General features: G+C 38.4%; 1 protein-coding gene across 5 annotated transcripts in view; it reads left to right on the top strand.

The window, feature by feature from the left end:
* LOC126199283 (mediator of RNA polymerase II transcription subunit 25-like) overlaps positions 1-24,048 on the top strand; it is a 371,538-nt gene that overhangs the window by 321,347 nt on the left and 26,143 nt on the right. For all 5 annotated transcript variants that reach the window (XM_049936094.1, XM_049936096.1, XM_049936097.1 and 2 more), the window contains 2 exons: positions 8,682-8,768; positions 18,060-18,146. In XM_049936094.1, the coding sequence (XP_049792051.1) occupies positions 8,682-8,768; positions 18,060-18,146 (174 nt within the window). The remainder of the gene's footprint in view (positions 1-8,681; positions 8,769-18,059; positions 18,147-24,048) is intronic.

The following is a 24,048-nucleotide window of genomic DNA, read 5'->3' as shown; positions in this document are numbered from 1 at the left end:
TAAGCCATGTTCTTTTTGGGTGAAGTTAACTATATTACTGTATTTCAAATTCAAGTTTACCAGTGGAATTTTCTGCCTTAGTGTTCCGGTTACCTGCCCTGGCCACTCACGTAATTTCAGGCAGCGTCCTTTCCTCACCTGTTGTCACTGTCCAACATGGTGTATATTTCATTGTGGATAATCACGTTTGTAACTTTTATGTTTTGAGTTCTCATGTACCAATTGGTAGCAAGCAAGTGATTTTGTTGGTTGGTCCGTGGCTGTCACCTGGTTGGGTTCCGACAGATCAAGTGTAGTTCGGCTCACCACCTGTCTCACCTAAGTGAACAAGGGCAGACCGACCTCCCTGGAGGCTTCTGAGTGCCATTTTCTTTATTGTCCATCTCACCAGTGTTTAATTGTCTGTTTATAATCTATCATAGTCAATGATTTAAAAAATTCTTGTTTTTACTGGATTTTATGTATTTTTGGATTTTGCAAAATCAACTGTGGGCCTTCAGCCACTTAAATAATAATAATAATAATAATAATAATAATAATAATAATAATAATAAATGCATCTTGTTTATGTTTGTCTATTCACCCTTGTCTTGAGGCTTTCAGCCTCGTTGTGTATTATATATATATCTAAAAACAAAGATGATGTAACTTACCAAACGAAAGTGTTGGTATGTTGATAGAGACACAAACACACACACACACACACAAAATTCAAGCTTTCGCAACCTACGGTTGCTTCATCAGGAAAGAGGGAAGGAGAGGGAAAGACGAAAGGATGTGGGTTTTAAGGGAGAAGGTAACGAGTCATTCCAATCCTGGGAGCGGCATTATATTCTTTTCAACATAGTGATTCCCCATTTTTTTAGCACCAAACAATCCCCTACTTTTTTAACTATGAGGGCTGGAACTTTAATAGTGGCAACTATTTATTTACAGCTCATACAAAATAGATATGTTTTTCAAAATTTTACTAACCTTCAAGTGGAGACTGGTCCCAAACTTCAGTAGTAGACTATGTACTAGTGGATAGGCAGATGATGAGCACCCTCACAGATGTTAAGGTCATTCCATCTGAGGCCTTAGACAGTGACCATCGGCTGTTGGTAGCCACCCTGAGAGAGAAAAAAGATAGGAGGGCAACAGATATACAGGAGAAAAGGTTGAAGACATGGATGCTGAAAGAGGATGAACGGAGGACCCAGTACCAGACACTGATCAGGAAGAAGCTGCCAAAGGAAGATCAGAGAACAGTGGAAGAAGAATGGGGAGATTTTAAGAGGGCTCTAGTTGAGGCATCTGAGACTGTGTGCGGAAGAACTGGCACAAAGAGGAGAAGTAAGGAAACCCCATGGTGGAACAACATATGTAAAGAGGCAGTACTTCGAAAGAACAAAGCCTTCAGAGAATGGTTCCAGACCCGAACAGAGGAAGCTAGGGTAAAATATAAGGAAAGCAAGAAAGCGGCACAGACCATAGTAAGGGCGGAGAAGAAGAAGTGGATGGAAAAATGGACAAGAATGTTAGAAGAGGACAGTGAAGGGAACAAAAAAGTACTTTACACCGTGGTAATAAATAAGAGAAATGACAGAAGCGAGTGCCTGAGGATCATGGGTAATAATGGAATAGTTGTGGAGGAAATGCATGAGCTCAAAAAGATTTGGAAGGAGTACTTTGAAGATCTGTTGAATGCCACCAAGCGGGTAACTAACAGCGATGGAGAGCCTAAGGCAGCAGACGATTATAATGGTGGGGAAATTGATGATCTAACTTGGAATGAAGTGGAAGAAGCCATAAAGAGGATGAAAGGGGGCAAGGCACCAGGTTGGGACGAAGTAACAGTGGATATGATACGAGCAGCAGGAGTAGTAGGAACCCAGTGGCTATACAGAGTGCTGAGGGTGGTGTGGAAGGAGAACAGAATTCCTGAGGATTGGAAGAAAGGAATTATAGTCCCGATCTTCAAGAAAGGGGATAAAAGGAGATGTGAGAACTACAGAGGAATCACCCTGCTATGCCACTGTGGAAAAATCTATGAAAAGATCCTGGAGAAGAGAATAAGAAGCAGTATTGAAAGTAGACTGCAAGAGGAGCAGTACGGTTTCAGACCGGGAAGATCAACAACGGACCTCATATTTGCGGTAAGGCAACTGCAGGAAAGGCACTATGAGTACGGGAAGGACTTAATCATGGCCTTTTTAGATATTGAGAAGGCGTATGACAGTATCTGTAGGGACAAGCTCTGGGATGTGCTGAACGCAAAAGGGATAGATGAAGAGATAACACGAAAAGTCAGAAAAATGTATGAGGGAAGTGAGAGTTGTGTGAAAGTGGGGAGGGAACGTACTGCATGGTTCAAGCTGGAAAATGGGCTGCGACAGGGAAGTGCACTTTCGCCTTTATTGTTTATTATTGTTATGGATGAAATCCTACAGCAAGTATTAGATGCAATTGGATATCATAAAATGAAAGCAGTGCTTTTTGCCGATGACCTGATGTTATGGGAAATTGCGAGAAGGAGGTGCAGTTAGATGTATGGGAGGCAACGGCAGCACGATATGGAATGCATTTCTCTGCAAAGAAAAGTGAAATAATTGTCACAACAAGGAAGAAGAATAGGCCAAATGTGGATATAACTTGTGGAGGGGAAAAACTACAAGTGGTAGAGAACTTCAAGTACGTGGGAAGCATGATTGAAAGTAAGGGGGGAAACACAATGGAAATAAATGAAAGGTGCAGAAAAGCAGGGCAGTTCGACAGATGCATTAGGGGGCTTATTTGGAGCAAGGAGGTGCCACAGAAATCCAAGGGAATTATATACCGAACCTACTTTGTCCCCATATTGACATACGGAAGTGAGACATGGGTAATGCACAAAAGCGACAAAAGTAGAATACAGGCTAGTGAAATGAAGTTCCAGAGGAGCAGGTTGAGTGTAACAAGACGAGACAGATTGCGAAATGTGTATGTGAGGGAAAGACTAACGGAGGAACCAGTACAGGACAGGATAGAAAAATCAAGACTGCAGTGGTATGGACACATGAAGAGAATGGATGAGGGAAGAATTCCAAAGAGGATGTTTGATCTGCAACTGGAGGGGAAGAGGCCCAGAGGAAGACCAAGAGATAGATGGGTGAAGGGAGTGAAGGAATGTGTGACGAGAAGAGGAGAGAACTGGACGAAGGTGGAAGAGGGGGAATGGTGGAAAGATAGAACACGATGGAGAGGCTTGTGTTCCCGACAGACCCAGCCAGTGGCTGGAAACTGTCCAAGATGATGATGATGACTAACCTTCAAAGTAGTTACCAACATTGTGTATAACTCGTTGCCAGCGATGTGGAAGTCATAGGATACTCTTAGCAGTGCCAGTTGTGTTGACAGTTCGAGCGGCGCAGTCTATTGCCCAATGAATTTGTAGCAGTTCTGAAACGAATGCCTTGAAGTGTTTCCTTGAGTTTAGAAATTGAGTTGAACCCACGAGGGCTTAAGTCAGGGGATTGCAGTAGGTGGTATAGCACTTAGCAGCCCCATGAGTGAAACAAATCAGCAACAGCTTGCACTGTACGTGCTTGAGCATTGTCCTGCAAAATGATGGTCAGGTCCTGCAGAAAGTGTCATCACGTCTGTCTCTGTGCTGTTCATTTTTGGACACAATGTACGACCAGCTTAGAGACAGAAGTGATGACACTTTCTGCAGGACCTGACCATCATTTTGCAGGACAATGCTCAAGCACGTATAGTGCAAGCTGTTACTGATTTGTTTGACTAATGGGGCTGCTAAATGCTATACCGCCTACTGCACTACCCTGACTTAAGCCATCGTAATTTTAACTGAGTTTCTAAACTGAAGGAAACACTTCACGGCATTTGCTTCAGAACTGCTACAAATTTATCGGGCAATAGACCACGCCGCTCGAACTGTCAACAAAACTGGCACTGCTAAGAGTATCCTACAACTTTCACATCGCTGGCAATGGGTAATACACAATGCTGGTGACTACTTTGAAGGTCAGTAATACTTAGAAACACTTATCTATTTTGTATGAGCTGTAAATAAATAGTTGCCACTATTAAAGTTCCAACCCTCGTATATGCATCCATGCATTTAATTGTCAGACAGTTTTAAAGATTAACATTTTATAATCAGCAACAGCATTATATTTAATACTTCATACAAGCCATTTCATACCAAGACTAGCTCATCACATAGGTGTTAACTGAAATTCAGATTTTACCAATATGTCAGAACCATCTTGTAAACTTGATAAACATCAGTAGTATAATCATAGACCAATACTGAATAGCAATGTGTTACGTAAATTCCTCATAGTTATTACTGTCAATCATATGTAGTATACCATCATAAACAAAAGTACAATGCATTACAAAACAGTCCCTAACACACCATCATAATAATTTGACAGAAAATCATAAACATTGTCTCAATGTAAACATCGTAAACAACACTTTATGGATATAAAGTTCACATAAGTATACCCCAGATATAAAAAGTGCCCTAAAATTTACATTATGTATTTTGAACCAAGAAATATATTTTACATCATAACTTATCTTTCATGTACCTTTATTATAATCATTGATTTGAATTGGTCTGAAAAAACACCATTCTCCTTTATGCCTTTCTCTTATAACAACAGTACACCAGTAACAGACTTCACATATATTGCAAAAATCTTACATTTTCATTCCTCTTAAATGTTTTTCATTCAGTAAGTACAAGAAACTTTGGTGTTCCTCTCACTGGTTGACTGTAATCAAAATAAACAAGAACATTTTCTCTGACTTATCCTTATGTAAAAATCCAAATTTCTTTTCAGAATGCACATAAGTTTCCCAAAACATTATTATTTTCATTACCATTTGCCTTCAGCACATTGCAAATAGTGTTAATATAGCAAGCATAAGAATTTTCATATTTCCAACATATCTCATAAACACCATAAAGCTCTCACACACTAGAATTCCTGAACAATGCCTTGACTGCTGATAACCTGAGAAAGCATTATTGAGATTTGCTGAGAAAGGCTGCATTTCCATATAACTCACGTTATTTTCTCTGTTAAGTTCTTCTGGCTTAAACAGCAACAGATGTTATATTTTCTTTCTTAGATGCAATTTCAGTTTCATGTATGTGAGGGTTGCTGTGAGATTATTTGGCTACTACATAACTACAGCATGATTATTAGATGAGTAAAAAGAAGACACATTGATAGTGAGAGATAGTCATAAAAACATATAAAGGTGAGATGGGGAAGACATGCAGTACAGAAATTTGAAAATTTCTAAGAAATACTGCAAGAGCATCATGGCCCTGGATTAGCGAAGCCCATGTTACATAAAGCACATGTGATCTGCTGAAGACTCTATTGTTATGGTTCATCTGTATCACTCTTTTAGTTTCTGTTTATTTCATAAACTGTGTCACTTGTCGATTCTAGTTCTGTCATCACTATGACTGCTATTTTTAACATCTGTTGTGCACATCATCTAAGCTTTCTTTCCTGAGCAATGTTTGTGACCACAATGTACTGCTAGTAATCCAGCTAAGACACGTTTCCCCATGTTTCAAATTGCAAGATTGTTTAAGACTTCTAAAACCAAAGTTTTTGCAGTAGCCTGTTGTGGATGGAGTTTTGTTTATTGTTGCTGTCTGTCAACATAAAGTTACAGCTGCTGCTTTTCCTACAAATATTTTCTGTGTATAGTTCTGCCCTCAATTCAGATTTGCTTCTAATAACTTTTCCTCAAAAATATCTGTAAATATATTCTGACATTCCGCTCCTTTCTACTGCAGGTAAGTTCATACATGGTGAAGTTAGATCCACACATGTTTCCTATACCACAAAATGGTAGTATCTGTTTGAATTAAAGGATCTTCATTAACAGCAGGTCTAACTTTAGATGTGATATTTTTTTCCACTATACTGTACAAAGAAAGTTTTGTGTCCTGTGAATTTATTTACCTGTTCGTCAATAGCCTTTTATGTTAGATTCAATTCCTCCAAATGTAGATTATGTTGAACTAAATGTTCACTCTTCTCCTTCACTATCTCTTGTAATTGTATATTGAGAGCATTACTGTTAGACTTTATTTGGATTTCTAAATTAGTGTTACTAGATTTAATTTCTGTTCGTATATTCCCCAGTTTTCCCAATATTATACTTAAGATATTTCTTTGATCTGGCTTCTAGCCCTCTGAGATATCATTTAAGTTTTCAATAATATTGTGGCTTGCATCTACAACCCCACCCACTGCTTTACTTTCTGCTTCATTAATTACACTCATTTAAAAGTATTTTGCTGCACATAATGCTAAGTTTGACAAATAGTAAACACTTATCTTTACTTTGTTTCCATAGTTGCTTGTGAAGATCATCAGATTGCTTATCTATTTTCATTTATTCATCATCTTTGTATGCATAAACTTCCTTTGCAGCTTCGAAATGCAAATCAGTATTTCTTCAGCATCTAGCTTCCAAGCATCTTCACAGCATACTGCATACATAATATTTATCAATGTAAATTTTCTTTTGTGTGTCTTCCCTGTAATAGAAAAACTATTAATATTCCATCTGACACATGTGGCACTTCTCCCTTGCTGTTGTTAAAATTTTATGGTTATAGTTCACATCGGCATTCCACAAATACATTTACACTTTACCAGGTAGTGTATATTCAACTGCAATGAAGGTAACATTGAACAATAGTAAAAATTTAACTTACCTTTTTAAGATGGCATCAATGTCCAAAGGTGTGCAGGTTGTGAAATGACACTGTATGGAGATAATAGTTCTTCTCTCTCAATGTATTTTCACAATATGACAGGTAAATATCAAAAAATAAAACTTAGAGCTAATCACGTATTGTGAAGAGCTTCTCTAGTGTTAATTCAAGCAGTGTAAAAGCAGTATAGACAAGTCTGACCTGAACTGAATCAGACTCATTTGCCACCAACCAACCATAACATGTGACATACTGTTATTTTTTGAATCATCAAGAACATTCCATAAGTCACAATAACACTAATATAATGTCCCTTTTTTAGGTAATATATGAGATTTAGTTTACAGAATGTCTTTTAGAGATATGTACTCATTTGAATATTTTTGTAATATTGGCTGATGATAAAGGTTGCAGGTAAAAAAATTTGAAACTTTTGTCTGCATTTGATACTGAATGGTAAAAATAGTAAAATTAATGTAGATTTTTTTTCAGAGCAGTTGTTGTTAATCATTTAGCATGAGGATATGTTGATACATAAACAGAAAATTATTTTTGAGGAAAAATTGCCCCCAATGACTGTAAAACTCTATGAACATCCATAGTCATGGAATATATAATTCACATATGAAAACCAATTCAAATCTAGCCAGAATTTCAGTGGTATCATATAGTTTGTTAACTGAGCAAAAGAACTGTCGGATCCTAATTTATTATAGCATGTAAATTGACTTATAGCACTTGCAGTAAATATAATCAATAAATCAGCTACAATATCAGACCTTAAAGTAATAGAACATTTCAAAGCTACTGAGAACAGAGAAATTAAGTATAGGTATTAAAAGTGAAGATGTCTGTATGAATCATTAAAGTGAAAAGATGTTTGCTGGGACAAAAGAACCCAGGGCATTTCAGTTCTTTGGACATGTGGCCCATTAAAGAAATTTTTAATTATTTTGAAAAAGAATAAAATATATAACTAGTAAATGTGAACAATAGAAACATATGTTACACAAGAACTGGGGAAGAGAAATTGCTCCTAGGCAGAAGAAAGAAGGTGAAAACATCATAATAATGAATAGTTACAGGAAAACAAGAAAGGAAGTGCAGAACAGACAAAAATGAATGTATTACAATTCTTTACATGGCAAAATCAAACAGTGGAAAGTCCAAGATGGAATAGCAACAATATTATAAAATTTTTATATTTGATGATGGACCAAAGTTTCAAATATTGAAATTTATTCCTGAAATTCCACTTAACTGTACTAGGCATAGATGTACTACCTAAAGCAACATAGGGAAATTAGTGTCAAACTGGGGCTCAAACATGGATTTCCTGCTTATTGTGAGCAAATTTCAGGAATGAATTTAAAAATTATGAAAAAGATAGATTGCTACTCCCTGTACATTTACACACACAGCAGACGGAGACAGTGATTTGTGTGTGTGTGTGTGTGTGTGTGTGTGTGTGTGTGTGTGTGTGTGTTTTCTACTTCAGAAGAAGACCTCCTCGGTGAAACCAAAAATGTATAGCAGTCTTTTCATTGTGCTTCTGAGTGACTCAAGGTCTCCTAAATATGATGAGTAGCAATCTGTCCTTTTCATAATACTGTAGTTCTTTGTGTGGCCCCTTAATGACTAAAGTCAAGTAATGTTCAAACAAAAATATATTTAGGTCTGTTTATATTTGCTCCACCTTCTTGTAATGAGTGTAAAACATTTTGTTGTTACTTTCAGCACTCATTTCTTGCAATTTAGTGACAGAATATTACCCAATATAAAGTTTGAAATGACAATCAATAAATGTTTTTATACATTTTAAATGCAGCTACACCCATTGTACGTGTGAGGACTTACTGACCTCACAGTAACAAAAGATTCATTTTTTCTGTCTATGAAATATACCATAGTTGAATTTTTAACATATTAATTTCTTCAGCGAGAGCAGCAGGAACAGCTGGAGGCTCAACTGCGAGAAATGTCTCTACAGCAGCAGAGTGAGGTGACACCACCGGCTCTGCAGCAGGTATGTTAATTCTTCTCTGGAGCATGGTAACTGTGTGATGTCTAACTTCCAGCTGATTTCTTTTTCCTTGTATTTGATGTCGTAGGCATCGACTCCCTATTTGTCTTTGTGTCTTTGTGCATGCTTAGTTACTGTTGGGTATCATTCAGGTCTTCATGCAAGTGTTTGTCAGGTTGTGTGTGTAGAGGGCGTCATGTCCACTGACGACTATTTTAAATGTTGCTGGCATTCTGAGTGAGTCGGTCAGTTGCTGCGGACCAGGGAAGTTATTTCTGCGCGGTGCAGTCGGCTGGGTCCGCTGGCGGTTCCTGCACAGTGCCGGAGCGTGTGTGGAGCTGTCCGATCACTACAAGCTTCATGGTTCACCGACTCAGGACGTCAAAGTTGAGTAGTGGTTTCAGCTGTCCTCATGTTGTGTGGTTCGTTTCGGTGGTTCGCTGTTGGGGAGCTTTTTTCCTGTGAGCAACACCGAGTGTTTCTATTGCTGAAATTTAGCTGCCATGCAGTGCAATTAACTATATTGGTTGACTACAATTCAAGTGCACCAGCGGAATATTCTGCCTTGTGGCCGTTAGTGTTCTGGTTACCTGCCCTGGCCACTAACATAAATTTAAGCCATGTTCTTTTTGGGTGAAGTTAACTATATTACTGTATTTCAAATTCAAGTTTACCAGTGGAATTTTCTGCCTTAGTGTTCCGGTTACCTGCCCTGGCCACTCACGTAATTTCAGGCAGCGTCCTTTCCTCACCTGTTGTCACTGTCCAACATGGTGTATATTTCATTGTGGATAATCACGTTTGTAACTTTTGTGTTTGAGTTCTCATGTACCAATTGGTAGCAAGCAAGTGATTTTGTTGGTTGGTCCGTGGCTGTCACCTGGTTGGGTTCCGACAGATCAAGTGTAGTTCGGCTCACCACCTGTCTCACCTAAGTGAACAAGGGCAGACCGACCTCCCTGGAGGCTTCTGAGTGCCATTTTCTTTATTGTCCATCTCACCAGTGTTTAATTGTCTGTTTATAATCTATCATAGTCAATGATTTAAAAAATTCTTGTTTTTACTGGATTTTATGTATTTTTGGATTTTGCAAAATCAACTGTGGGCCTTCAGCCACTTAAATAATAATAATAATAATAATAATAATAATAATAATAAATGCATCTTGTTTATGTTTGTCTATTCACCCTTGTCTTGAGGCTTTCAGCCTCGTTGTGTATTATATATATCTAAAAACAAAGATGATGTAACTTACCAAACGAAAGTGTTGGTATGTTGATAGAGACACTAACAAACACAAACACACACACACACACACACACACAAAATTCAAGCTTTCGCAACCTACGGTTGCTTCATCAGGAAAGAGGGAAGGAGAGGGAAAGACGAAAGGATGTGGGTTTTAAGGGAGAAGGTAACGAGTCATTCCAATCCTGGGAGCGGCATTATATTCTTTTCAACATAGTGATTCCCCTTTTTTTTTAGCACCAAACAATCCCCTACTTTTTTAACTATGAGGGCTGGAACTTTAATAGTGGCAACTATTTATTTACAGCTCATACAAAATAGATATGTTTTTCAAAATTTTACTAACCTTCAAGTGGAGACTGGTCCCAAACTTCAGTAGTAGACTATGTACTAGTGGATAGGCAGATGATGAGCACCCTCACAGATGTTAAGGTCATTCCATCTGAGGCCTTAGACAGTGACCATCAGCTGTTGGTAGCCACCCTGAGAGAGAAAAAAGATAGGAGGGCAACAGATATACAGGAGAAAAGGTTGAAGACATGGATGCTGAAAGAGGATGAACGGAGGACCCAGTACCAGACACTGATCAGGAAGAAGCTGCCAAAGGAAGATCAGAGAACAGTGGAAGAAGAATGGGGAGATTTTAAGAGGGCTCTAGTTGAGGCATCTGAGACTGTGTGCGGAAGAACTGGCACAAAGAGGAGAAGTAAGGAAACCCCATGGTGGAACAACATATGTAAAGAGGCAGTACTTCGAAAGAACAAAGCCTTCAGAGAATGGTTCCAGACCCGAACAGAGGAAGCTAGGGTAAAATATAAGGAAAGCAAGAAAGCGGCACAGACCATAGTAAGGGCGGAGAAGAAGAAGTGGATGGAAAAATGGACAAGAATGTTAGAAGAGGACAGTGAAGGGAACAAAAAAGTACTTTACACCGTGGTAATAAATAAGAGAAATGACAGAAGCGAGTGCCTGAGGATCATGGGTAATAATGGAATAGTTGTGGAGGAAATGCATGAGCTCAAAAAGATTTGGAAGGAGTACTTTGAAGATCTGTTGAATGCCACCAAGCGGGTAACTAACAGCGATGGAGAGCCTAAGGCAGCAGACGATTATAATGGTGGGGAAATTGATGATCTAACTTGGAATGAAGTGGAAGAAGCCATAAAGAGGATGAAAGGGGGCAAGGCACCAGGTTGGGACGAAGTAACAGTGGATATGATACGAGCAGCAGGAGTAGTAGGAACCCAGTGGCTATACAGAGTGCTGAGGGTGGTGTGGAAGGAGAACAGAATTCCTGAGGATTGGAAGAAAGGAATTATAGTCCCGATCTTCAAGAAAGGGGATAAAAGGAGATGTGAGAACTACAGAGGAATCACCCTGCTATGCCACTGTGGAAAAATCTATGAAAAGATCCTGGAGAAGAGAATAAGAAGCAGTATTGAAAGTAGACTGCAAGAGGAGCAGTACGGTTTCAGACCGGGAAGATCAACAACGGACCTCATATTTGCGGTAAGGCAACTGCAGGAAAGGCACTATGAGTACGGGAAGGACTTAATCATGGCCTTTTTAGATATTGAGAAGGCGTATGACAGTATCTGTAGGGACAAGCTCTGGGATGTGCTGAACGCAAAAGGGATAGATGAAGAGATAACACGAAAAGTCAGAAAAATGTATGAGGGAAGTGAGAGTTGTGTGAAAGTGGGGAGGGAACGTACTGCATGGTTCAAGCTGGAAAATGGGCTGCGACAGGGAAGTGCACTTTCGCCTTTATTGTTTATTATTGTTATGGATGAAATCCTACAGCAAGTATTAGATGCAATTGGATATCATAAAATGAAAGCAGTGCTTTTTGCCGATGACCTGATGTTATGGGAAATTGCGAGAAGGAGGTGCAGTTAGATGTATGGGAGGCAACGGCAGCACGATATGGAATGCATTTCTCTGCAAAGAAAAGTGAAATAATTGTCACAACAAGGAAGAAGAATAGGCCAAATGTGGATATAACTTGTGGAGGGGAAAAACTACAAGTGGTAGAGAACTTCAAGTACGTGGGAAGCATGATTGAAAGTAAGGGGGGAAACACAATGGAAATAAATGAAAGGTGCAGAAAAGCAGGGCAGTTCGACAGATGCATTAGGGGGCTTATTTGGAGCAAGGAGGTGCCACAGAAATCCAAGGGAATTATATACCGAACCTACTTTGTCCCCATATTGACATACGGAAGTGAGACATGGGTAATGCACAAAAGCGACAAAAGTAGAATACAGGCTAGTGAAATGAAGTTCCAGAGGAGCAGGTTGAGTGTAACAAGACGAGACAGATTGCGAAATGTGTATGTGAGGGAAAGACTAACGGAGGAACCAGTACAGGACAGGATAGAAAAATCAAGACTGCAGTGGTATGGACACATGAAGAGAATGGATGAGGGAAGAATTCCAAAGAGGATGTTTGATCTGCAACTGGAGGGGAAGAGGCCCAGAGGAAGACCAAGAGATAGATGGGTGAAGGGAGTGAAGGAATGTGTGACGAGAAGAGGAGAGAACTGGACGAAGGTGGAAGAGGGGGAATGGTGGAAAGATAGAACACGATGGAGAGGCTTGTGTTCCCGACAGACCCAGCCAGTGGCTGGAAACTGTCCAAGATGATGATGATGACTAACCTTCAAAGTAGTTACCAACATTGTGTATAACTCGTTGCCAGCGATGTGGAAGTCATAGGATACTCTTAGCAGTGCCAGTTGTGTTGACAGTTCGAGCGGCGCAGTCTATTGCCCAATGAATTTGTAGCAGTTCTGAAACGAATGCCTTGAAGTGTTTCCTTGAGTTTAGAAATTGAGTTGAACCCACGAGGGCTTAAGTCAGGGGATTGCAGTAGGTGGTATAGCACTTAGCAGCCCCATGAGTGAAACAAATCAGCAACAGCTTGCACTGTACGTGCTTGAGCATTGTCCTGCAAAATGATGGTCAGGTCCTGCAGAAAGTGTCATCACGTCTGTCTCTGTGCTGTTCATTTTTGGACACAATGTACGACCAGCTTAGAGACAGAAGTGATGACACTTTCTGCAGGACCTGACCATCATTTTGCAGGACAATGCTCAAGCACGTATAGTGCAAGCTGTTACTGATTTGTTTGACTAATGGGGCTGCTAAATGCTATACCGCCTACTGCACTACCCTGACTTAAGCCATCGTAATTTTAACTGAGTTTCTAAACTGAAGGAAACACTTCACGGCATTTGCTTCAGAACTGCTACAAATTTATCGGGCAATAGACCACGCCGCTCGAACTGTCAACAAAACTGGCACTGCTAAGAGTATCCTACAACTTTCACATCGCTGGCAATGGGTAATACACAATGCTGGTGACTACTTTGAAGGTCAGTAATACTTAGAAACACTTATCTATTTTGTATGAGCTGTAAATAAATAGTTGCCACTATTAAAGTTCCAACCCTCGTATATGCATCCATGCATTTAATTGTCAGACAGTTTTAAAGATTAACATTTTATAATCAGCAACAGCATTATATTTAATACTTCATACAAGCCATTTCATACCAAGACTAGCTCATCACATAGGTGTTAACTGAAATTCAGATTTTACCAATATGTCAGAACCATCTTGTAAACTTGATAAACATCAGTAGTATAATCATAGACCAATACTGAATAGCAATGTGTTACGTAAATTCCTCATAGTTATTACTGTCAATCATATGTAGTATACCATCATAAACAAAAGTACAATGCATTACAAAACAGTCCCTAACACACCATCATAATAATTTGACAGAAAATCATAAACATTGTCTCAATGTAAACATCGTAAACAACACTTTATGGATATAAAGTTCACATAAATATACCCCAGATATAAAAAGTGCCCTAAAATTTACATTATGTATTTTGAACCAAGAAATATATTTTACATCATAACTTATCTTTCATGTACCTTTATTATAATCATTGATTTGAATTGGTCTGAAAAAACACCATTCTCCTTTATGCCTTTCTCTTATAACAACAGTACACCAGTAACAGACTTCACATATATTGCAAAAATCTTACATTTTCATTCCTCTTAAATGTTTTTCATTCAGTAAGTACAAGAAACTTTGGTGTTCCTCTCACTGGTTGACTGTAATCAAAATAAACAAGAACATTTTCTCTGACTTATCCTTATGTAAAAATCCAAATTTCTTTTCAGAATGCACATAAGTTTCCCAAAACATTATTATTTTCATTACCATTTGCCTTCAGCACATTGCAAATAGTGTTAATATAGCAAGCATAAGAATTTTCATATTTCCAACATATCTCATAAACACCATAAAGCTCTCACACACTAGAATTCCTGAACAATGCCTTGACTGCTGATAACCTGAGAAAGCATTATTGAGATTTGCTGAGAAAGGCTGCATTTCCATATAACTCACGTTATTTTCTCTGTTAAGTTCTTCTGGCTTAAACAGCAACAGATGTTATATTTTCTTTCTTAGATGCAATTTCAGTTTCATGTATGTGAGGGTTGCTGTGAGATTATTTGGCTACTACATAACTACAGCATGATTATTAGATGAGTAAAAAGAAGACACATTGATAGTGAGAGATAGTCATAAAAACATATAAAGGTGAGATGGGGAAGACATGCAGTACAGAAATTTGAAAATTTCTAAGAAATACTGCAAGAGCATCATGGCCCTGGATTAGCGAAGCCCATGTTACATAAAGCACATGTGATCTGCTGAAGACTCTATTGTTATGGTTCATCTGTATCACTCTTTTAGTTTCTGTTTATTTCATAAACTGTGTCACTTGTCGATTCTAGTTCTGTCATCACTATGACTGCTATTTTTAACATCTGTTGTGCACATCATCTAAGCTTTCTTTCCTGAGCAATGTTTGTGACCACAATGTACTGCTAGTAATCCAGCTAAGACACGTTTCCCCATGTTTCAAATTGCAAGATTGTTTAAGACTTCTAAAACCAAAGTTTTTGCAGTAGCCTGTTGTGGATGGAGTTTTGTTTATTGTTGCTGTCTGTCAACATAAAGTTACAGCTGCTGCTTTTCCTACAAATATTTTCTGTGTATAGTTCTGCCCTCAATTCAGATTTGCTTCTAATAACTTTTCCTCAAAAATATCTGTAAATATATTCTGACATTCCGCTCCTTTCTACTGCAGGTAAGTTCATACATGGTGAAGTTAGATCCACACATGTTTCCTATACCACAAAATGGTAGTATCTGTTTGAATTAAAGGATCTTCATTAACAGCAGGTCTAACTTTAGATGTGATATTTTTTTCCACTATACTGTACAAAGAAAGTTTTGTGTCCTGTGAATTTATTTACCTGTTCGTCAATAGCCTTTTATGTTAGATTCAATTCCTCCAAATGTAGATTATGTTGAACTAAATGTTCACTCTTCTCCTTCACTATCTCTTGTAATTGTATATTGAGAGCATTACTGTTAGACTTTATTTGGATTTCTAAATTAGTGTTACTAGATTTAATTTCTGTTCGTATATTCCCCAGTTTTCCCAATATTATACTTAAGATATTTCTTTGATCTGGCTTCTAGCCCTCTGAGATATCATTTAAGTTTTCAATAATATTGTGGCTTGCATCTACAACCCCACCCACTGCTTTACTTTCTGCTTCATTAATTACACTCATTTAAAAGTATTTTGCTGCACATAATGCTAAGTTTGACAAATAGTAAACACTTATCTTTACTTTGTTTCCATAGTTGCTTGTGAAGATCATCAGATTGCTTATCTATTTTCATTTATTCATCATCTTTGTATGCATAAACTTCCTTTGCAGCTTCGAAATGCAAATCAGTATTTCTTCAGCATCTAGCTTCCAAGCATCTTCACAGCATACTGCATACATAATATTTATCAATGTAAATTTTCTTTTGTGTGTCTTCCCTGTAATAGAAAAACTATTAATATTCCATCTGACACATGTGGCACTTCTCCCTTGCTGTTGTTAAAATTTTATGGTTATAGTTCACATCGGCATTCCACAAATACATTTACACTTTACCAGGTAGTGTATATTCAACTGCAATGAAGGTAACATTGAACAATAGTAAAAATTTAACTTACCTTTTTAAGATGGCATCAATGTCCAAAGGTGTGCAGGTTGTGAAATGACACTGTATGGAGATAATAGTTCTTCTCTCTCAATGTATTTTCACAATATGACAGGTAAATATCAAAAAATAAAACTTAGAGCTAATCACGTATTGTGAAGAGCTTCTCTAGTGTTAATTCAAGCAGTGTAAAAGCAGTATAGACAAGTCTGACCTGAACTGAATCAGACTCATTTGCCACCAACCAACCATAACATGTGACATACTGTTATTTTTTGAATCATCAAGAACATTCCATAAGTCACAATAACACTAATATAATGTCCCTTTTTTAGGTAATATATGAGATTTAGTTTACAGAATGTCTTTTAGAGATATGTACTCATTTGAATATTTTTGTAATATTGGCTGATGATAAAGGTTGCAGGTAAAAAAATTTGAAACTTTTGTCTGCATTTGATACTGAATGGTAAAAATAGTAAAATTAATGTAGATTTTTTTTCAGAGCAGTTGTTGTTAATCATTTAGCATGAGGATATGTTGATACATAAACAGAAAATTATTTTTGAGGAAAAATTGCCCCCAATGACTGTAAAACTCTATGAACATCCATAGTCATGGAATATATAATTCACATATGAAAACCAATTCAAATCTAGCCAGAATTTCAGTGGTATCATATAGTTTGTTAACTGAGCAAAAGAACTGTCGGATCCTAATTTATTATAGCATGTAAATTGACTTATAGCACTTGCAGTAAATATAATCAATAAATCAGCTACAATATCAGACCTTAAAGTAATAGAACATTTCAAAGCTACTGAGAACAGAGAAATTAAGTATAGGTATTAAAAGTGAAGATGTCTGTATGAATCATTAAAGTGAAAAGATGTTTGCTGGGACAAAAGAACCCAGGGCATTTCAGTTCTTTGGACATGTGGCCCATTAAAGAAATTTTTAATTATTTTGAAAAAGAATAAAATATATAACTAGTAAATGTGAACAATAGAAACATATGTTACACAAGAACTGGGGAAGAGAAATTGCTCCTAGGCAGAAGAAAGAAGGTGAAAACATCATAATAATGAATAGTTACAGGAAAACAAGAAAGGAAGTGCAGAACAGACAAAAATGAATGTATTACAATTCTTTACATGGCAAAATCAAACAGTGGAAAGTCCAAGATGGAATAGCAACAATATTATAAAATTTTTATATTTGATGATGGACCAAAGTTTCAAATATTGAAATTTATTCCTGAAATTCCACTTAACTGTACTAGGCATAGATGTACTACCTAAAGCAACATAGGGAAATTAGTGTCAAACTGGGGCTCAAACATGGATTTCCTGCTTATTGTGAGCAAATTTCAGGAATGAATTTAAAAATTATGAAAAAGATAGATTGCTACTCCCTGTACATTTACACACACAGCAGACGGAGACAGTGATTTGTGTGTGTGTGTGTGTGTGTGTGTGTGTGTGTGTGTGTGTTTTCTACTTCAGAAGAAGACCTCCTCGGTGAAACCAAAAATGTATAGCAGTCTTTTCATTGTGCTTCTGAGTGACTCAAGGTCTCCTAAATATGATGAGTAGCAATCTGTCCTTTTCATAATACTGTAGTTCTTTGTGTGGCCCCTTAATGACTAAAGTCAAGTAATGTTCAAACAAAAATATATTTAGGTCTGTTTATATTTGCTCCACCTTCTTGTAATGAGTGTAAAACATTTTGTTGTTACTTTCAGCACTCATTTCTTGCAATTTAGTGACAGAATATTACCCAATATAAAGTTTGAAATGACAATCAATAAATGTTTTTATACATTTTAAATGCAGCTACACCCATTGTACGTGTGAGGACTTACTGACCTCACAGTAACAAAAGATTCATTTTTTCTGTCTATGAAATATACCATAGTTGAATTTTTAACATATTAATTTCTTCAGCGAGAGCAGCAGGAACAGCTGGAGGCTCAACTGCGAGAAATGTCTCTACAGCAGCAGAGTGAGGTGACACCACCGGCTCTGCAGCAGGTATGTTAATTCTTCTCTGGAGCATGGTAACTGTGTGATGTCTAACTTCCAGCTGATTTCTTTTTCCTTGTATTTGATGTCGTAGGCATCGACTCCCTATTTGTCTTTGTGTCTTTGTGCATGCTTAGTTACTGTTGGGTATCATTCAGGCCTTCATGCAAGTGTTTGTCAGGTTGTGTGTGTAGAGGGCGTCATGTCCACTGACGACTATTTTAAATGTTGCTGGCATTCTGAGTGAGTCGGTCAGTTGCTGCGGACCAGGGAAGTTATTTCTGCGCGGTGCAGTCGGCTGGGTCCGCTGGCGGTTCCTGCACAGTGCCGGAGCGTGTGTGGAGCTGTCCGATCACTACAAGCTTCATGGTTCACCGACTCAGGACGTCAAAGTTGAGTAGTGGTTTCAGCTGTCCTCATGTTGTGTGGTTCGTTTCGGTGGTTCGCTGTTGGGGAGCTTTTTTCCTGTGAGCAACACCGAGTGTTTCTATTGCTGAAATTTAGCTGCCATGCAGTGCAATTAACTATATTGGTTGACTACAATTCAAGTGCACCAGCGGAATATTCTGCCTTGTGGCCGTTAGTGTTCTGGTTACCTGCCCTGGCCACTAACATAAATTTAAGCCATGTTCTTTTTGGGTGAAGTTAACTATATTACTGTATTTCAAATTCAAGTTTACCAGTGGAATTTTCTGCCTTAGTGTTCCGGTTACCTGCCCTGGCCACTCACGTAATTTCAGGCAGCGTCCTTTCCTCACCTGTTGTCACTGTCCAACATGGTGTATATTTCATTGTGGATAATCACGTTTGTAACTTTTGTGTTTGAGTTCTCATGTACCAATTGGTAGCAAGCAAGTGATTTTGTTGGTTGGTCCGTGGCTGTCACCTGGTTGGGTTCCGACAGATCAAGTGTAGTTCGGCTCACCACCTGTCTCACCTAAGTGAACAAGGGCAGACCGACCTCCCTGGAGGCTTCTGAGTGCCATTTTCTTTATTGTCCATCTCACCAGTGTTTAATTGTCTGTTTATAATCTATCATAGTCAATGATTTAAAAAATTCTTGTTTTTACTGGATTTTATGTATTTTTGGATTTTGCAAAATCAACTGTGGGCCTTCAGCCACTTAAATAATAATAATAATAATAATAATAATAATAATAATAAATGCATCTTGTTTATGTTTGTCTATTCACCCTTGTCTTGAGGCTTTCAGCCTCGTTGTGTATTATATATATCTAAAAACAAAGATGATGTAACTTACCAAACGAAAGTGTTGGTATGTTGATAGAGACACTAACAAACACAAACACACACACACACACACACACACAAAATTCAAGCTTTCGCAACCTACGGTTGCTTCATCAGGAAAGAGGGAAGGAGAGGGAAAGACGAAAGGATGTGGGTTTTAAGGGAGAAGGTAACGAGTCATTCCAATCCTGGGAGCGGCATTATATTCTTTTCAACATAGTGATTCCCCTTTTTTTTTAGCACCAAACAATCCCCTACTTTTTTAACTATGAGGGCTGGAACTTTAATAGTGGCAACTATTTATTTACAGCTCATACAAAATAGATATGTTTTTCAAAATTTTACTAACCTTCAAGTGGAGACTGGTCCCAAACTTCAGTAGTAGACTATGTACTAGTGGATAGGCAGATGATGAGCACCCTCACAGATGTTAAGGTCATTCCATCTGAGGCCTTAGACAGTGACCATCAGCTGTTGGTAGCCACCCTGAGAGAGAAAAAAGATAGGAGGGCAACAGATATACAGGAGAAAAGGTTGAAGACATGGATGCTGAAAGAGGATGAACGGAGGACCCAGTACCAGACACTGATCAGGAAGAAGCTGCCAAAGGAAGATCAGAGAACAGTGGAAGAAGAATGGGGAGATTTTAAGAGGGCTCTAGTTGAGGCATCTGAGACTGTGTGCGGAAGAACTGGCACAAAGAGGAGAAGTAAGGAAACCCCATGGTGGAACAACATATGTAAAGAGGCAGTACTTCGAAAGAACAAAGCCTTCAGAGAATGGTTCCAGACCCGAACAGAGGAAGCTAGGGTAAAATATAAGGAAAGCAAGAAAGCGGCACAGACCATAGTAAGGGCGGAGAAGAAGAAGTGGATGGAAAAATGGACAAGAATGTTAGAAGAGGACAGTGAAGGGAACAAAAAAGTACTTTACGCCGTGGTAATAAATAAGAGAAATGACAGAAGCGAGTGCCTGAGGATCATGGGTAATAATGGAATAGTTGTGGAGGAAATGCATGAGCTCAAAAAGATTTGGAAGGAGTACTTTGAAGATCTGTTGAATGCCACCAAGCGGGTAACTAACAGCGATGGAGAGCCTAAGGCAGCAGACGATTATAATGGTGGGGAAATTGATGATCTAACTTGGAATGAAGTGGAAGAAGCCATAAAGAGGATGAAAGGGGGCAAGGCACCAGGTTGGGACGAAGTAACAGTGGATATGATACGAGCAGCAGGAGTAGTAGGAACCCAGTGGCTATACAGAGTGCTGAGGGTGGTGTGGAAGGAGAACAGAATTCCTGAGGATTGGAAGAAAGGAATTATAGTCCCGATCTTCAAGAAAGGGGATAAAAGGAGATGTGAGAACTACAGAGGAATCACCCTGCTATGCCACTGTGGAAAAATCTATGAAAAGATCCTGGAGAAGAGAATAAGAAGCAGTATTGAAAGTAGACTGCAAGAGGAGCAGTACGGTTTCAGACCGGGAAGATCAACAACGGACCTCATATTTGCGGTAAGGCAACTGCAGGAAAGGCACTATGAGTACGGGAAGGACTTAATCATGGCCTTTTTAGATATTGAGAAGGCGTATGACAGTATCTGTAGGGACAAGCTCTGGGATGTGCTGAACGCAAAAGGGATAGATGAAGAGATAACACGAAAAGTCAGAAAAATGTATGAGGGAAGTGAGAGTTGTGTGAAAGTGGGGAGGGAACGTACTGCATGGTTCAAGCTGGAAAATGGGCTGCGACAGGGAAGTGCACTTTCGCCTTTATTGTTTATTATTGTTATGGATGAAATCCTACAGCAAGTATTAGATGCAATTGGATATCATAAAATGAAAGCAGTGCTTTTTGCCGATGACCTGATGTTATGGGAAATTGCGAGAAGGAGGTGCAGTTAGATGTATGGGAGGCAACGGCAGCACGATATGGAATGCATTTCTCTGCAAAGAAAAGTGAAATAATTGTCACAACAAGGAAGAAGAATAGGCCAAATGTGGATATAACTTGTGGAGGGGAAAAACTACAAGTGGTAGAGAACTTCAAGTACGTGGGAAGCATGATTGAAAGTAAGGGGGGAAACACAATGGAAATAAATGAAAGGTGCAGAAAAGCAGGGCAGTTCGACAGATGCATTAGGGGGCTTATTTGGAGCAAGGAGGTGCCACAGAAATCCAAGGGAATTATATACCGAACCTACTTTGTCCCCATATTGACATACGGAAGTGAGACATGGGTAATGCACAAAAGCGACAAAAGTAGAATACAGGCTAGTGAAATGAAGTTCCAGAGGAGCAGGTTGAGTGTAACAAGACGAGACAGATTGCGAAATGTGTATGTGAGGGAAAGACTAACGGAGGAACCAGTACAGGACAGGATAGAAAAATCAAGACTGCAGTGGTATGGACACATGAAGAGAATGGATGAGGGAAGAATTCCAAAGAGGATGTTTGATCTGCAACTGGAGGGGAAGAGGCCCAGAGGAAGACCAAGAGATAGATGGGTGAAGGGAGTGAAGGAATGTGTGACGAGAAGAGGAGAGAACTGGACGAAGGTGGAAGAGGGGGAATGGTGGAAAGATAGAACACGATGGAGAGGCTTGTGTTCCCGACAGACCCAGCCAGTGGCTGGAAACTGTCCAAGATGATGATGATGTCTAACCTTCAAAGTAGTTACCAACATTGTGTATAACCCGTTGCCAGCGATGTGGAAGTCATAGGATACTCTTAGCAGTGCCAGTTGTGTTGACAGTTCGAGCGGCGCAGTATATTGCCCAATGAATTTGTAGCAGTTCTGAAACGAATGCCTTGAAGTGTTTCCTTGAGTTTAGAAATTGAGTTGAACCCACGAGGGCTTAAGTCAGGGGATTGCAGTAGGTGGTATAGCACTTAGCAGCCCCATGAGTGAAACAAATCAGCAACAGCTTGCACTGTACGTGCTTGAGCATTGTCCTGCAAAATGATGGTCAGGTCCTGCAGAAAGTGTCATCACGTCTGTCTCTGTGCTGTTCATTTTTGGACACAATGTACGACCAGCTTAGAGACAGAAGTGATGACACTTTCTGCAGGACCTGACCATCATTTTGCAGGACAATGCTCAAGCACGTATAGTGCAAGCTGTTACTGATTTGTTTGACTAATGGGGCTGCTAAATGCTATACCGCCTACTGCACTACCCTGACTTAAGCCATCGTAATTTTAACTGAGTTTCTAAACTGAAGGAAACACTTCACGGCATTTGCTTCAGAACTGCTACAAATTTATCGGGCAATAGACCACGCCGCTCGAACTGTCAACAAAACTGGCACTGCTAAGAGTATCCTACAACTTTCACATCGCTGGCAATGGGTAATACACAATGCTGGTGACTACTTTGAAGGTCAGTAATACTTAGAAACACTTATCTATTTTGTATGAGCTGTAAATAAATAGTTGCCACTATTAAAGTTCCAACCCTCGTATATGCATCCATGCATTTAATTGTCAGACAGTTTTAAAGATTAACATTTTATAATCAGCAACAGCATTATATTTAATACTTCATACAAGCCATTTCATACCAAGACTAGCTCATCACATAGGTGTTAACTGAAATTCAGATTTTACCAATATGTCAGAACCATCTTGTAAACTTGATAAACATCAGTAGTATAATCATAGACCAATACTGAATAGCAATGTGTTACGTAAATTCCTCATAGTTATTACTGTCAATCATATGTAGTATACCATCATAAACAAAAGTACAATGCATTACAAAACAGTCCCTAACACACCATCATAATAATTTGACAGAAAATCATAAACATTGTCTCAATGTAAACATCGTAAACAACACTTTATGGATATAAAGTTCACATAAATATACCCCAGATATAAAAAGTGCCCTAAAATTTACATTATGTATTTTGAACCAAGAAATATATTTTACATCATAACTTATCTTTCATGTACCTTTATTATAATCATTGATTTGAATTGGTCTGAAAAAACACCATTCTCCTTTATGCCTTTCTCTTATAACAACAGTACACCAGTAACAGACTTCACATATATTGCAAAAATCTTACATTTTCATTCCTCTTAAATGTTTTTCATTCAGTAAGTACAAGAAACTTTGGTGTTCCTCTCACTGGTTGACTGTAATCAAAATAAACAAGAACATTTTCTCTGACTTATCCTTATGTAAAAATCCAAATTTCTTTTCAGAATGCACATAAGTTTCCCAAAACATTATTATTTTCATTACCATTTGCCTTCAGCACATTGCAAATAGTGTTAATATAGCAAGCATAAGAATTTTCATATTTCCAACATATCTCATAAACACCATAAAGCTCTCACACACTAGAATTCCTGAACAATGCCTTGACTGCTGATAACCTGAGAAAGCATTATTGAGATTTGCTGAGAAAGGCTGCATTTCCATATAACTCACGTTATTTTCTCTGTTAAGTTCTTCTGGCTTAAACAGCAACAGATGTTATATTTTCTTTCTTAGATGCAATTTCAGTTTCATGTATGTGAGGGTTGCTGTGAGATTATTTGGCTACTACATAACTACAGCATGATTATTAGATGAGTAAAAAGAAGACACATTGATAGTGAGAGATAGTCATAAAAACATATAAAGGTGAGATGGGGAAGACATGCAGTACAG

This window comes from Schistocerca nitens, chromosome 8, assembly GCF_023898315.1.
Source record: "Schistocerca nitens isolate TAMUIC-IGC-003100 chromosome 8, iqSchNite1.1, whole genome shotgun sequence".
Lineage (NCBI taxonomy): Eukaryota > Metazoa > Arthropoda > Insecta > Orthoptera > Acrididae > Schistocerca > Schistocerca nitens.
This window is presented reverse-complemented; position numbering and strand designations above follow the sequence as displayed.